Genomic DNA, 14,164 nt, shown 5'->3' with positions numbered 1-14,164 from the left:
TAGTTACGTCGTAGATGTGACCGCAGCCACCGTGGCCGCGACCTTTTAAATTGTTCAAAACTTACAGAGTATAACACTTAATTCGTTGTAGAATGAGTAAAGTGATTAATTTACCTGACAGTAAACGAATAATTACTTTCACATCCCACCTGATCACACACTAGCCTACAGCTGTTTAAATTCCTACTTAATAATTCTACTCTATCTATTTAGAATTCACTTTTTATCACCGTGAGCAATTATAATCTCACAAAATTACACGGAGCCATATCGCAATGAACGCTTTTGTACGAATCTTGAGCGTTGCCTTCTTAGTGGCGCGAGTGAGTGGCCAAATGTGCGTAGAAGAAACGCTTGATTGTAACGAACCTGTTCCAACGATCTTCAAGCTGGGGGACCAATCGTGTGCCTGCAATAGCGCGGCTCATGCCGGGGCGTTGAAGTACACTAATGGAAAGATTTATGTCTGCTTGGGCAGCAAATGGAAGACCGTTGTGCTTGAAGACGAATACGGCACGAAGGATCACCCAGGACTTTCCTGTAAAGATATCCTGAACAAAGCGGGACAACAGCTCAGCAATGGAGTTTTCTGGATTCACCTTCAAGGTAAATAGATTCTTAATTTAACACTTTGATGGAAATGGTATTTCTTAGAACTTTAGATATATCCGTCAGTTTTGCGTGAGCGCGCCATACAAGCATGATGCTTTCAAGTCAGGTCGGAACTTCCAATATAGAATGTGGCAAATAACGTTCAACTCAAAGGTTATGCATGATGCCTACATGATAGCACACAAAGCTCAGTGTTTTTTGCCCATTTACACACCGAACTCTTGGTGCAATTCTTGCCACGAGCCACAGCCAGCTGCAATTTTAAAGCTCTATTTTAGCACGCTATCGCTATAAGTTCTATTAAAAAATAACATGTAGGAACTGTGGGTTTTATAACAGACCTTGCTCATATGCCTTATTCCCAAGGATCGATATCACGCTAAAATCACGACCGAATCGCATTGTGGCTGGTTTACAAGCGCGATCTCGAGTTTCGAGTTTCGTAGTATACATCGCGTAAATGACCTCAAAAATGGACTGTGAATGGTCCCTAACAGATCTAGAGTAAGACATTGATTACTGCTTTCATCTTTAACAGGAAGCCAGGATTCTTTTCCAGTTTATTGTGACATGGCTTCAGGAGGTTAGTTGATAGCTTTAAACATTGTTAGTTTCTTATTTGCATGCCAAAGTAGCCGCCAATCGATATAAAACAAATACACCTGTGAAAACAAAAGAAGCGGCCTTGAGGCTTTTAGCAATTTGTTTGTCACCGAAAACTCAACATGAGATAAAAGACCATGCTGTCTCCGTTTGTCCGGGACAACTTCGGAAATCTTCGCTACACCTCGGGTTAGTTTCGAAAATCTTCGGAAGACTTCAGTCAACTTCGGAATCTTTGGATGTCTTGGGGTCAACTTCGGAAATCGACGATTTTTTTTTTACTTTTGGAACTTTAGAATAAAACAAAAAAATCAAACTCGTGGATGAGTAACCAACGACCTTGGTTGAATTCATCATGTACTTCATGTTATTCATCACCAGGTTGGACCATGGTATTCAAAGTGGTCAGTGGTGTTGACAAAAAGGTGTGGGACTTGTATAACTCGGACCAGGCCTCCGCCGAGCTCGTAACAGCAGCCCTTGACGTCACAAACCAACATCATGATCATTATAAGAACCGAGTGGTGATGAACTGGCAGACTTTTAATCCATCTCAGGTTAAAACAGAATTACACTCACTATTTGAGGAATATATAATTTCCTAAGTCTACTTTATTAGCGTTATCAGTATTGAAAGATAGCATCAATCGACGACCGACGAACACGCACCCAGAAATACTTTAAACAAAGCCAAACAGTCACTGAAAGTGAAATATAGGACAATGAACTTTCACGGTCTCTAAAATTTGCTACGTTAAGGTATCACGGAAGGAAAATTGGCCTTTTCGTTCCAAGTGAAATTGTATGCAAACCGTCAATAGAAACCCCAATGAAGTATATAATTTCTGAAGGCTTATTGAATAAAGATTGTAATTTTGGATTTCTTTTTTTTTTGTATAGACCATAATAAGCAACGTCATTATTTTGTTTGCAATTATGATGTTGCGCAACATTAGTTTTAGTTGAGAACACATTTACGTGAGAGCCTAAACTTTTATGTGGAATTTGATCTACATATATTGGTCTTAAAAACTGTGTCTCAGATTTTTCTTTTCTTGCTCCATTATTTTTTATGATTTTTTAATCTTGAAGAAGCCCTAAAAACGCCATTTTAAAGTTTAAAAATGTATAAAAAAATTAACAGTCGATATTAGACTCCTGTGTGCCCAATAAAATTGCACGTGTGACAGTCGGTCAACCACTGGGTTATGCTAATAGATCCTACCTTGCCTCGTTCGATTTGTTTCTCTGTCAACAGGCGAAAGTGATCTTATACGAAGGAGCCGTTGCTAAAAAGGAGCTGGTCTTTGACGCATCAGGGACAGACAAGTTAAACTGGTTTACGGTGGATAAACTGACCACCTCTCCATGGACTGACGTGAAGACAGAGCCGAGGAACTTCTTTTCCATACAAGGCGGGTGCAGCGGAGGAAACTGTCGCAGTTTCTTTATCAACAGAAACTACAATGGATGTGAGAATGATGCCGGGTGGCTTGTAACCGCAGGTGTATGGTGCTCTTGGGAAACCAGCGCTTCTCACAGTAACAGCGTCTTGTACAGCAAGGGGTCCACCTATACCAACTGGAACACAGACGGTGAGGCTTGATAATAAAACTGTTGTCCTTACTTCTCATTTTCTGATCAGGGGACACGTGATTTGATTGGCTATATTTTAAATTCCCATTTTTTTTAATCGAGCTAATCGGATCATGTGTCCCTGTGGTCTAAGAAGGACGAGCGGATCTGGGGGGAAAGGAGTTTGAGGGGAGACATTCTTGTGCCCAGAGTTTTGAGCTTCGAGGGGACTAAACACTCTGGACACAAGATTAGAAACGATAACACCAACAACCAACTCCGCACTAAGTTCTTGTACAAAAACAAAAACAAAAACTTAGGCTTTATCTTTCCACTATAAAGTATTGGCATATCATCACAACTCATCATGACATCACTGGCTTCAGGTCTCTGGACCTCCCCAAGGTTGAGTGATTGCTTTCAATGAAAAATGTTAGAAAATGCCCAGCCAAGTGTATAACGATCAAACTATCTTTACCTTCAACATTGTGCTGAAAAAATCACCATGGAACATTTGGCAAGCATAGTTATCTGAATATCTGAACTTTAGAGAAATTCGCCCGCTGCAAACGTTTCGGTCATTGTTTTGGTGGGTACAGGCGCGGATCCAGGATTTCAAAAGGGGGGGTGGATGGCAGACCATTAGGGCCTAACCCTAACCCTTACCCTAACCCTAACCCTAAGTGGCGGCAGACGGCGAAACGTAGCGTAACAACAACCAGACATGAGCGAGAGCTAATTTTTCTTTCTTTCTTTATTTTCTAAAGTGACATTTCGAATTTTTTTTTTACTGAAAAATGGGGGGTGGATATCCACCCTATCCACCCCCCCCCCCCTGTATCCGCCCCTGGGATACATTGAATAATATGATTTCGCGTCACTGAACTTTTTTATTTTATCTTTTTAACAGCTAATGTTGCAGTTGCAGATGTGCTTGCAGTTTTCCTGCAATAAGGTAACACATATTGAGCTTACCCAGTGTTTTTTTTTTTTCGAATATTTTGGTGCATTTTCTATCTACTTTGATATTGCTTTTTGTTAATTTCAGAACTGAGACAAGAGGCAAGGGGAAACAGCAAGCTTTGTTTGCATAAGAACAAATAGCCAATGGAAAGATTAAAACTTCAAATAAAGAAGACACATAATTTGGGAATTGTGCCCTCTTAGTTATTTAGCTAAATTCAAAGAGAACTTGGTCTGGCCTGACCTGGCCATTCTCTGAGAACAATAAAAAGGTCAATATCACCCCTACACAGACCTCAAACCGGTTGAATAACATCAATAGAAACTTTCGATTTTTTATTGGGGAGGAAGGCGAGGGAGAGCGACATTGGCTAGCTTTAAAACGCTGTTTAGGGATAGCAGAATATTTTCGCGGGGAATCTAAAGAAATAGCTGGCCATAAAAACACTAAAGAAATTATCCTTCCATACATCGAGTATTGATCAAACTTTTATTATGGTGTTTGCTAGAGTTGTCATCACCTCCTCCCCTCCCCCTCCCCCTCCCCTCTTCCCTCCCCTACCCCTCCCAATGTCTATCGAATGTTTTAGTCGTCTGTTGATTTATTTTCATAATAAGGATGGCCGGTCGAGAACAAGTCTCTCTTCGAACAAACGTTCTACCAACATAAATGTCCAAATGAATGAATAGCGGTTCGAGTGGAAGAAATAAATTTCCTTTTCTTTTCAATTTCCAATTAATGCAATGAGCTTTCCTGCCTTGAAAATTGTTATTCCCTTATTTTTCTGAACCATATGAAGTGTTGAATCGAGCCTTATAACACAAACAAGTTTTTCAGCGCTCATAAGAGTATATGAATTGGTTTTAAAAAAAAGAAATCGATCGGTGCAAATACAACCAGGAGCAGCAGTAGCGGAAAAAACGCAAAAGGCGAATGAATGAAAAGAAAAAAAGCGAAGGAGGACTCGAGAGTCACCTTATCGTCATGTTGTTTCTGTACTAACTGAGAGCCTAGAAAACGCTTCAGTGAAGCACACATTTCCTTTTCACTTGAGTATGTTTAATTACATTTTTACACAACATTGTAGCCATCGTTTTGATATATAAATGTTTTCTGTCTCTTTACATTGGATGCGTAATGGAGCGTCAATGATTGAAAACAAACCGCCTTTTTCAGTAAAGCGCTCAACGTGCAAATAGACTGTCAAACGAATAAAAATTTACAGCAATTTGTCAAAAAAGTTGTCAAACTACGCACTAAACAGCAATATTATCAGATCAACTTATTTGAAGCCAAAAATGTATAAAGTAAAAGGGCTTCTGCTAAACTGACAGACACCTCAGTCGATTAATTTACCTGAAAATAAATTCCTAGTTTTATTCACACTGCACCTGATCACACACAACTCTACAGCTGTCTAAATTTCTACTTAATAATTCTCCTCTTTCTATTTAGAATTCACTTTTCATCAACATGAGCAATTTAGATCTCACTTGATTACTCGGAGCTGTATCGAAATGAATGATTTTGTACGAATTCTGATCGTTGCCTTCTTAGTGGCGCGAGTTAGTGGCCAAATCCAAGTGTGCGTAGAAGAAACCCTTGATTGCAGCGCATCCGTTTCAACGATTTTCATGGTGAGAGACCAATCCTGTGCCTGCAATAGCGCGGCACACGCTGGGGTATTGAAGTACTCTAATGGAACATTGTATATCTGCATGGGTAGCAAATGGAAGGCCGTTCGACTTATTGGCGACTACGGCACAGAGTTTAACCCTGGACTTTCTTGTAAAGATATCTTGAACAAAGCGGGACAACAGCTCAGCAATGGAGTTTTCTGGATTCATCTTCAAGGTAAATAGATGCTTAATTTAACACTTTGATGGAAAGGGCATTCTAAGAACTTTGATGCATCCTTAAGTCTCACGTGTGTGGGCCATTCAAGCATGAAGATGTCAAGTTAAGTCAGGACTTTCAATATAAAATGTGCAAACTAAAGTTCGATCCAAAAAATATGCATGAGATATGCCTTCATGATAGTTTACATTGCGCACTGTACTTGCCCATCAACACACCTAATCTTTGGTGCAATTTTTGTCGCGAGCCGCAGCCAGCTGCATTTTCAGCGCAAGAAATGTGGGTTTCTTTGCGACATAGCTTGTATTACGCTGAAATCACGACCGAATCGCATTGTACCTCGTTTACACGGTCGATCTCGAGTTTTACCCTAGCGCGACAAAAATCGCAATGTATATCGCGTCAAAAATTACATCCAAAATAGTCTGTGACTGGGCTTTTACAGATTAGGCTTCTCAGTGTTACTAGCTTTGATATTAAATACTGCTTTCTTCTTTAACAGGAAGCCCGGATTCTTTTCCAGCTTATTGTGACATGGATTCTGGAGGTTTGTTGAAAGCTTGTTTAAAAGCTAGTTTCCCCCAGTATTGCGTTGTGCATCCCTAAATCATCATTTTTTTTGAAAACTATTGACCGATCTCATTTTCTGTAATGAGTAAGAACTTTCTTTATGTAAAATAAATATACACAATTCTCAGTGTGGTATAAGAAACATTGGTCGAAAACGTGAATTTCGCAAGCAATCCTAACTACAATTATGATTATATTCTACGTGATATTGCGTATAAATGAGGTGATGTTGCTCTTAAACGACAAACATGGGTACTCCCACTTTCTATTTCAAATTGAAGTTCCTATAACATAAAAGATCAATAGGCAGTTTAATTTGACAAAAATCTCAGAGCAAGTGTTTTTAAGTGGAATTGTAAAGTCTTTGCTGTGAAAAATAGCCGCCGATCGAAAATAAACAAATACAACTGTGAAAACAAAAGAAGCGGCCTCGAGGCTTTTAGTAATTTGTTTGTCACCGAAAAGTTAACATGGGATAAAAAACCCATTAAGTCGTTTTGCGCTGATTTTTCATGGTTTACCGCAATAAGTATATGTAATAGGACAACATGCCCCGATGCGTCCAATTTGGAAAAAAAATGGCAGGAAAAACTCACCAAGACTACCAAACTGAACTTCCCCTTTTTTTAAAAAAAAATTGCAAATAAAGCGCCGACGCTTATATGTGAATTTGGTCTGACCACAATTGTCAGGTTACGAGCTCGAGCTCGAGGTTTTCAATGAGCAGACACTTGTTGATAGAATTAACGAGGTCGAGTAGATAAAAGATAGTGGTTAAAAACCTACTATCTTAGGTTTTTCAAAGCCAAAAATCTAGAACAGATTTCCTTTGCAAGACCAACACAACTAGAGAACCAAGACATGAAGTTTTGACAATCCAGGAATTAATGATCCTCGTCACTTTAAATCAGTTAGCCGGTTTTTTACCATTGCTCCAATTTCGGGGTCGCAACTCTCTTGGAAACGTTTCCGCGCGTGTTTTGATGTCTGAAGTCGTGTACAATCAAACGATGGTAAAAGTCGTTCAAAATGAAGTCTGCGTGAATGTCTCATTGATTGCGTTGGCCATTGTTTTTTCTATCGCATGGTTTTAAATAGTTATGCAACACTTTCTCGTGGTATACCATGGAATATCCCACTTGTCACTTATATTTTTTGGTAAATACACTCGCCTAAAGGCTCGTGTGTATACCGAGAAAATACAAGTGACTCTTGGGATGTTCCATGGTATTTCACGACAGAGTGTTGCATAATTACTGATATATACTACATCAGAACAGAGTAGCATATATTCCCTTTGGAGTAATGGTCATCTTACAGGAACGTTACGCTGGTTTGGTAAAGCTCATGTTATTTGTTATTTTCATTGTATTTGTAGAAAAAATTCAAGTTATATTCGAGCTCGTTACCTTCGTGGTTTGCTAACAATGTTGAAATTTTATCACTGCTTTTACAGAGAGTGTCTCTCCTTTGGGAAAATTCTTTACTTGCAAAACTTTCAACAAAAACAACAGTAAAACAGAAACATCAAACACGTGGGTTTACAATAGATGGCGATGAGTGTTTTGTAACCAACGACTATTGTTGAACTTATTATGTACTTCATGTAATTCGTCACCAGGTTGGACCTTGGTATTCAAAGTAGTCAGTGGTGTTGACAAGAAGGTGTGGGACTTGTATAACTCGGACCAGGCTTCCGCCGAGTACGAAAAGGCAGCCCTTGACGTCACAAACCAACACCATGATCACTACAAGAACCGAGTGGTGATGAACTGGCAGACGTTTAATGCCTCTCAGGTAAAAATAGAAAAACATACACAGGGTCGTAGCTTGTAACAGGCTAACCGAGGCACTTTTTTTTCGTGCTAAAAATTAATTTTTTTCGGGTTCCTGTAAGAAATTAAAGGGGCTATGTCACGCAAGTTTAGGTAATTCCGGCACTGACCAACTGGTCATAGAATAAACTGAAATATCACAATAACGGCTTAAAACTGTAGAAGAACTCAAAAGAAACACAGAAAGGGAAAAGGGGTATGGATGGGCAAATGAGGGGATTTAAACGGATTGCGTTCGGGTAAACTTGAGAAACGTCGGCCCGACTTTTTTCAAGTTTATCTCAGTTTGTATCGAAGTGTCATTTACTTTGCTCGAATATCATCTTTGTTTGTTATGTGACCGTGATTTTTTCGATAAAAAACTTTTGCACCGCCAAATTAAAGTTTAGAGCTCTTAATTAACGAAAATAAATCGAATTACTTAAAAACCCGTGACCTAGCATAGAAGAAGTGTTTCTATATTTTTCAAAAATAACTTAAAAATGGCATTTCCGGGCTTCTTGACTTCGAAATTTGTCTCCCTAGCTTCGTCGCTTCGCAATTGCCTCGGCTATCAAAAATCTGGCTACGGGCCTGATAAAAATACTTTTTTAAATTAAACGACCTTTTATTCACTAAGTTTACGTTAACAGTGTTATCGATCGGTATAGAAAGATGGGATCAATCAGCGACCGATCAGCATGCAGTCAGGAATAGAGACCTTTTGATCAGAATACGAGTACGAGAAGTGAGTATGAACACTTTTTGGTGAGGGACATAAATTTCGCGGGGGGCCTCAGTGTTACTTGCGGGTCACATCTTCCCAAACCAGTACGGTAGCAGACTTTCTTCTTGGACACGTTCTACAAAAACATTCTACAGCATAAAAGCCTTTGAAACGAAGAGCACAAAACCACTTACATCGAGGTGAAAAATTCCAGCATGGCACAGTCCAGGAGGGGGGCTTGCTAATCGGAGTTAAATCACCAACTGGCCTTGCTTTCCGCAAAGTCATATTTGCATTCACCTTCAACATCAGCTCGCGAGAAAGTATCACCAACAAATGAAATATTATAAGTAGCCGAGGCAGTTTCAGAGCTAGATTTTCCACGCTACAAACTAGGCTTAGAGAGATGTTTGATAAAAATGCGCTTGACATTCACTCGGCAGAAGGCGAAATCGCACTATTTAACCTGAGTAAGCCTGCGATTTTGACTCTAAAGGATTGCAGCCCAAAACACTTAATCGTATGTATTTTGAAGTAAAAAATCAAGAAAAATATTTCCCTTTTAATAGCAACGTACGCGCGATCGTGGTCTCTCCACGGATAACCAGAAATGAAAGAACCAATCAGATTCTCGTTTTTTTTCTAATAAAACCCATGTGAGTGCCTACTAGCGTCGATACTAGCGCACTGATTGCTGGCGAGGGACGAAGCCCCGAGTCAACTATCACAGATGATGGAAACCAAGAGCGAGCAGGTATAACCCGGTGACTGATCTACTAGACATGCAATATCGAGATAGAACTGATTTATTGAAAGTTTTTGTTAAAAATTTTTTAATATGATGGACGAGAAACTGCGCGCTTTTGGAGAGCCTTTTTGCTGATTGAGGGTTGGTCTCCAATAGTCGGTCACTGGTTATTCTTTCTTCGATAGAGCTCCTATGTGGCCAGTAAGATGATTGCGCGTGTGGCAGACGGTCAATGGGTTGTGCTAATAGATTCTAGCTCGCCTTGTTCAATTTGTTTCTCTGTCAACAGGCAAAAGTCATCTTATACGAAGGAGCTGTTGCTAAAAAGAAGCTGGTCTTTGACGCATCAGGGACTGACAAGTTAAACTGGTTTTCTGTGGATAAACTGACAAACTCTCCGTGGACTGATGTGAAGACCGAGCAAAGGAACTTCTTCTCCATACAGGGCGGCTGCGACGGAGGAAACTGTCGCAGTTTCTTCATTAACAGAAACTACGGCGGATGTGACGTTGACGCCGGGTGGCTTGTAACCTCAGGTGGTCCATGGTGCTCTTGGGAAACTAGCGCTTCTCGCAAAAACAAAGTCTTGTACAGCAAGTTGTCCACCTATACCAACTGGAACAACAACGCAAACGGTGAGACTTCATAAAATGACTGTTGTCCTAAGCTCTCATTTTCCAAAGCCTCCATTTTTCTCGATCAGCGGCTCCGAAATGCGGGACTGTGAGGCATCAAGTTTTGCCCAGAACCTCCTCTTAGGGGGTCTTAAAGGGGTTGGCCGTTCGCCCTAAAAACATTTTAACCGTTAACCGTTAACTGAAAAAAGGCCACAACACATCGCATTGAGACTGACTCGTAAAACGCGACGACCATTTGCCGACAACAAAACAGAACTAGAAAGCACAAATACTGTACAAGTGCTTTCTACACTTTTTTGGCGAAGTATTATTGCACGGCTTTACAGAGTTTTTAAAATGTCTCTTATTCACATTTGCATCGTAACGGTTGACCAGCAGTTATCAAAGACATCAACTTTTCAGTATTAATATGAATAACTGTTTGCCTTCAGGACCAGTTGCTAATTGTCTCGCAAGGTCTGTAGGAATATCTGACCAAGCCATAATTCCTGATAATCACATGAATGCTTCTTCTCAATATCGCGTTGGTTACCAAGCCGCTTACGGTCGACTCAACGGTAACAGAGGCGACGGCTGGTGTGCCAAAGAAGCTAACAGGACTGACGACTGGCTGCTGGTTGATCTTGGCAGAACTTTTAAAGTGTGTGCTCTTGCTACCCAGGGAGACATAAATGGCAATGAATGGGTCACGGACTTCAAGTTGTCGTACTGGTCGGATGGAAACGTCTGGACGACTTATAAGGATGCAAATGGCGTAGAAGTGGTGAGAGGTTACACCGCTTTACTTTGTTATTGTAAGAAAATCAGAGTGTTGCAATTATTACGTTCAAAATAGATGACCACGATAGTTATAAGCAACACTGCATGCTGTATATTTAACATTTTTCCATGGCCTACACTCTTATAGACCATAGAAATGACGTCATAAAATGTTCAAAACTCAAGTAGAACCACGAGCCGTTAGGCGAGTGGCTTCACTGCAAAGTTTTGGACATTTTATGGCGTCATTTGTATGGTCTATCAGAGTGTAGACCATGTAAAAATGTGGTCGATACCATAACCACAACTCGAACAAATATTTATCAAAAGCGATGCCTGACCGTGAAGAAACGGGACGTAAAGATTCCTGACACGTAAAAACGACAATGATACAAAAAAAAAGATGAACAATAACTCAAAAAATAATAATTTTAATAACCTTTTATTCTCTCGTTGAGCGCGTGCCTATCGCTAGAAGCGAGCAAGATTATTTTTCTTTCTGAAGTTCATGTCAGCGCTCGTTCACCATTCTTCTCAGTTAGACAAAAAGTTCAAAAGCCTGTCGACAAATCATCTGAGTAGAAGTTCAATCCTGAATTCTGAAAACAAATGCGTACTTGCTTCAAACAAAACAAGATGAAATTCACTTTCATTCATGGAAACCAAACTAACATATTTCTAGCCCGCGCGTGTGCGTGGCGTGATCTGACGTCACTTTTATGGCCTCTACTCTCATCAGCCATTACTTTGGACCAATCAGCGCTCGAGAATTCTCTCGGTTATGGTATAAAAGCTTTTATGCTTCCTACAACTTCGTTCTGTTTGTTTTTTTTATTTAAGGAATTCCACAGGCAAGGTGACAGCAACACTGTTGACCAACACATCTTGTCAGTGCCAGTACATGCAAGATACTTTCGTTTTCATCCAACCAAGCAAAATGGTTGGAACTGTCTTAGAGTTGAACTGTATGGGGGTAAGCGTGAGTTCTCAGTTTTTCTACCAATTAGACTTTCTTTCCACAATTGCTCGCCTGATGTTAAATATCTATCAATGTTAAGCCGCAAGGGGGGAGGCCAGGCATAGGCAGGGGATTTGACAGCAATTTAATCTGCCCTTGGTGGGGGCCTTTGACTGTTTTATTGGACTTTCTAACAGAATTTTATTGAAGTTTAGTAACTTATTTGAACATCCACAAATGCCCTGCATTTGCGCATTTGAACAGAAAATCTCAGCTTCGTTGTTGAAATGCCCCTTTTTGCCCGGACTTCCCCCCCCACCCCCTATTCTATTCAAAACAGTTGAATAGAAATGTTTCTCCTAAGCCCAGACTCCACCCCCCACCTCCCCCCCCCCTCCCCCGCAGCTTAACATTAATAAGTGCATTAGTCTGTTCTAATCAGTTAATAGTTACACCTTAACACTGGCGGAAGTTACTTCACCGCATAATAACATAACATTTCCGTTTGAGCTCAATTTCTTTTTCTTTCTTACAGAGCCGTCAAAAGGTAAAACAACAACTGTACAAAAGAGGTTTAGGGAAAGAAAAACCTGTTCATTGTAAGATTCTTTAACTGTTAAGGCGCAGATTGAAAAATCTTAAACAGGTACAGTACAATATGCGAGGGACCTAAACGGTGGGTGCTTTTTATCCTTTCTTAACCATTAGTTTAATCACTGACAGAAAGAAATGAAAGGTCATGTACTCCACGCATTGAAGGTGATAGAATTAAAACGTAGTACAAAAGGTACGCACTATCCATTCATGGCACGGGCTGTCGTAAAAGAGGGTCTTAATGGGGCTAGTCGTTAGCCGTAAAACAGCCAAAAATTGGCCGTTTGGTGTAAAAATTAAAACATTTTAACCGTTAACCGTAGATGCCATATCTACATTGAGAGCCTTTCTTAGCCGGCGGAGCTTGGGGCAAGAGAAGCAAGTGGCCCTGAAGACACATGATTTGATTGGCCAGATTTTAAAAAGGAAAGTTCATCTAGCCAATCAAATCATGTCTCTCTTAAGCCACCTTTTCCTCGTGCATAGGCCCCGCCGGCTAAGAAGGACAGGCGGCTCTGGGGACTAGAATGGATTCATACGACTCTGAGGCGAGGCATTTTTATGCCCAGGGTCTTTGAGTTTTAAGGAGACTAATCGCTTCGGGCACTAGATTGTAAACGGGACCACCGAGAAACCAAGTCCGCACTAAGTTCTTCTACGTTAAGAAAAAAATAAGGGTTTTTACCTACTCTACAATATTGACATCACAACTTATGACAACTACAAGGTCGAGTGACGGCCTTAAATGAAAAATGTTACAAAATGCCCGGCGAAACATTCTTATTTTCTTCAAACGTGGAGCATTAATGAGACATAAATTAATCTGCAAACGTTTGAGTGGGTACATTGAATGAACTTTTCCTCTTTTATGTTTTCAACAGGTTATGTTGCAGTTGCAGATGTGCTTGCAGTTTTCGTGATATAGGGTAACACATGAAGATTATTTAACGAGTTTTTTTCTGTTTAATTTAGTATATTTTCTCTTTGAGTTTGATCTTTCTTTCTTTTTCAATTTCAGAATTGAGAAGAGAGGCAAATGAAGCAGCAGATCTGTTTGCCAGCTTTACTTGGATTAGAAAAAAATAGCTAATTGAAAGAGAAGGTTAATACTGCAAATAAAATATGAAAACATGTATAATCCATGCGTTGTTACTCATTAAACAAAAAGCTCTCGCCGATAAAAAACGGCAGCTTGGCCCGGCCTGGCTATTTTCACATCAAAAAAGGGCAATGTTTTCTCAGTACAGACATCAGGCTACTCGAATAAAATGAATAGAAACAGTCGATTTTTTAAGGGGTTATGTGTGACAAAGGCTAGCTAATAAACGCTGTTTTGGTTGGAGCTGCAAATTTTCACTGGGAATCGAAAGAAATTGTCAGAAATAGGAATACTCAAAAAATTTATCAGAATGCTGAGAGATTTCTTACATTCATACATCGCAAAACAATATCGGCAGCAGCGAAAAATCAGCTCGGGAGACTGTTGATAAAAAATGTCACTGAAGTGTTTGTATGAGCTGTCACTTCTTTCCCCCTATCTTCCTTATATGTTTATCACCGTTTTGGTCTCTCTTCGAACAACTGAATCTACCAAGTGAAAAGTGGTGCCGAGTAAATAAATTGACTTCCGATTTCCCTCTTTCCACTTTTCTACATTGAAAATTGTTCCTTCCTTAGCTTTGCCAAACCATTTAGGCAAGTGTCACATGACCATGCAACTAACCATGACCATGACCACCGTTTCC

At 40.1% G+C, this 14,164-nt stretch overlaps 2 protein-coding genes across 2 annotated transcripts; both read left to right on the top strand.

Moving 5' to 3' along the window:
* The first annotated feature begins 220 nt into the window (after positions 1-220).
* On the top strand, positions 221-3,943 carry LOC144636781 (uncharacterized). The gene is made up of 6 exons (XM_078495982.1): positions 221-606; positions 1,151-1,195; positions 1,597-1,772; positions 2,474-2,810; positions 3,701-3,745; positions 3,839-3,943. Exons 1-5 carry the CDS (start codon positions 276-278, stop codon positions 3,742-3,744), a joined length of 933 nt encoding a protein of 310 aa, XP_078352108.1. The 5' UTR covers positions 221-275; the 3' UTR covers position 3,745; positions 3,839-3,943.
* A 1,328-nt stretch (positions 3,944-5,271) lies between these two features.
* Positions 5,272-13,573, top strand: LOC144636762 (uncharacterized). Its single transcript, XM_078495957.1, has 8 exons — positions 5,272-5,608; positions 6,114-6,158; positions 7,803-7,978; positions 9,760-10,105; positions 10,540-10,871; positions 11,708-11,840; positions 12,361-13,345; positions 13,438-13,573. The coding sequence occupies exons 1-7, from the start codon at positions 5,272-5,274 to the stop codon at positions 12,426-12,428; spliced, it is 1,437 nt and encodes a 478-aa protein (XP_078352083.1). The 3' UTR covers positions 12,429-13,345; positions 13,438-13,573.
* The last annotated feature ends 591 nt before the right edge of the window (positions 13,574-14,164 follow it).

Source organism: Oculina patagonica, chromosome 13 (assembly GCF_052425735.1).
Source record: "Oculina patagonica isolate OP01 chromosome 13, crgOcupat, whole genome shotgun sequence".
In the NCBI taxonomy this organism is placed as follows: Eukaryota; Metazoa; Cnidaria; class Anthozoa; order Scleractinia; family Oculinidae; genus Oculina; species Oculina patagonica.
Note: the sequence above shows the minus strand (reverse complement) of the source record. Positions and strands in the feature narration are given on the sequence as shown.

What these genes read in the sequence shown, in the direction of transcription:
- LOC144636781 (XM_078495982.1), top strand. Translation starts at nt 276, where the DNA reads ATGAACGCTTTTGTACGAATCTTGAGCGTTGCCTTCTTAGTGGCGCGA. An exon ending in TTTCTGGATTCACCTTCAAG is followed by an intron (nt 607 to 1,150) that starts GTAAATAGATTC and finishes CATCTTTAACAG; the next exon opens with GAAGCCAGGATTCTTTTCCA. An exon ending in AGACTTTTAATCCATCTCAG is followed by an intron (nt 1,773 to 2,473) that starts GTTAAAACAGAA and finishes CTCTGTCAACAG; the next exon opens with GCGAAAGTGATCTTATACGA.
- LOC144636762 (XM_078495957.1), top strand. Translation starts at nt 5,272, where the DNA reads ATGAATGATTTTGTACGAATTCTGATCGTTGCCTTCTTAGTGGCGCGA. An exon ending in TTGTGACATGGATTCTGGAG is followed by an intron (nt 6,159 to 7,802) that starts GTTTGTTGAAAG and finishes ATTCGTCACCAG; the next exon opens with GTTGGACCTTGGTATTCAAA. An exon ending in TAGAGTTGAACTGTATGGGG is followed by an intron (nt 11,841 to 12,360) that starts GTAAGCGTGAGT and finishes TCTTTCTTACAG; the next exon opens with AGCCGTCAAAAGGTAAAACA.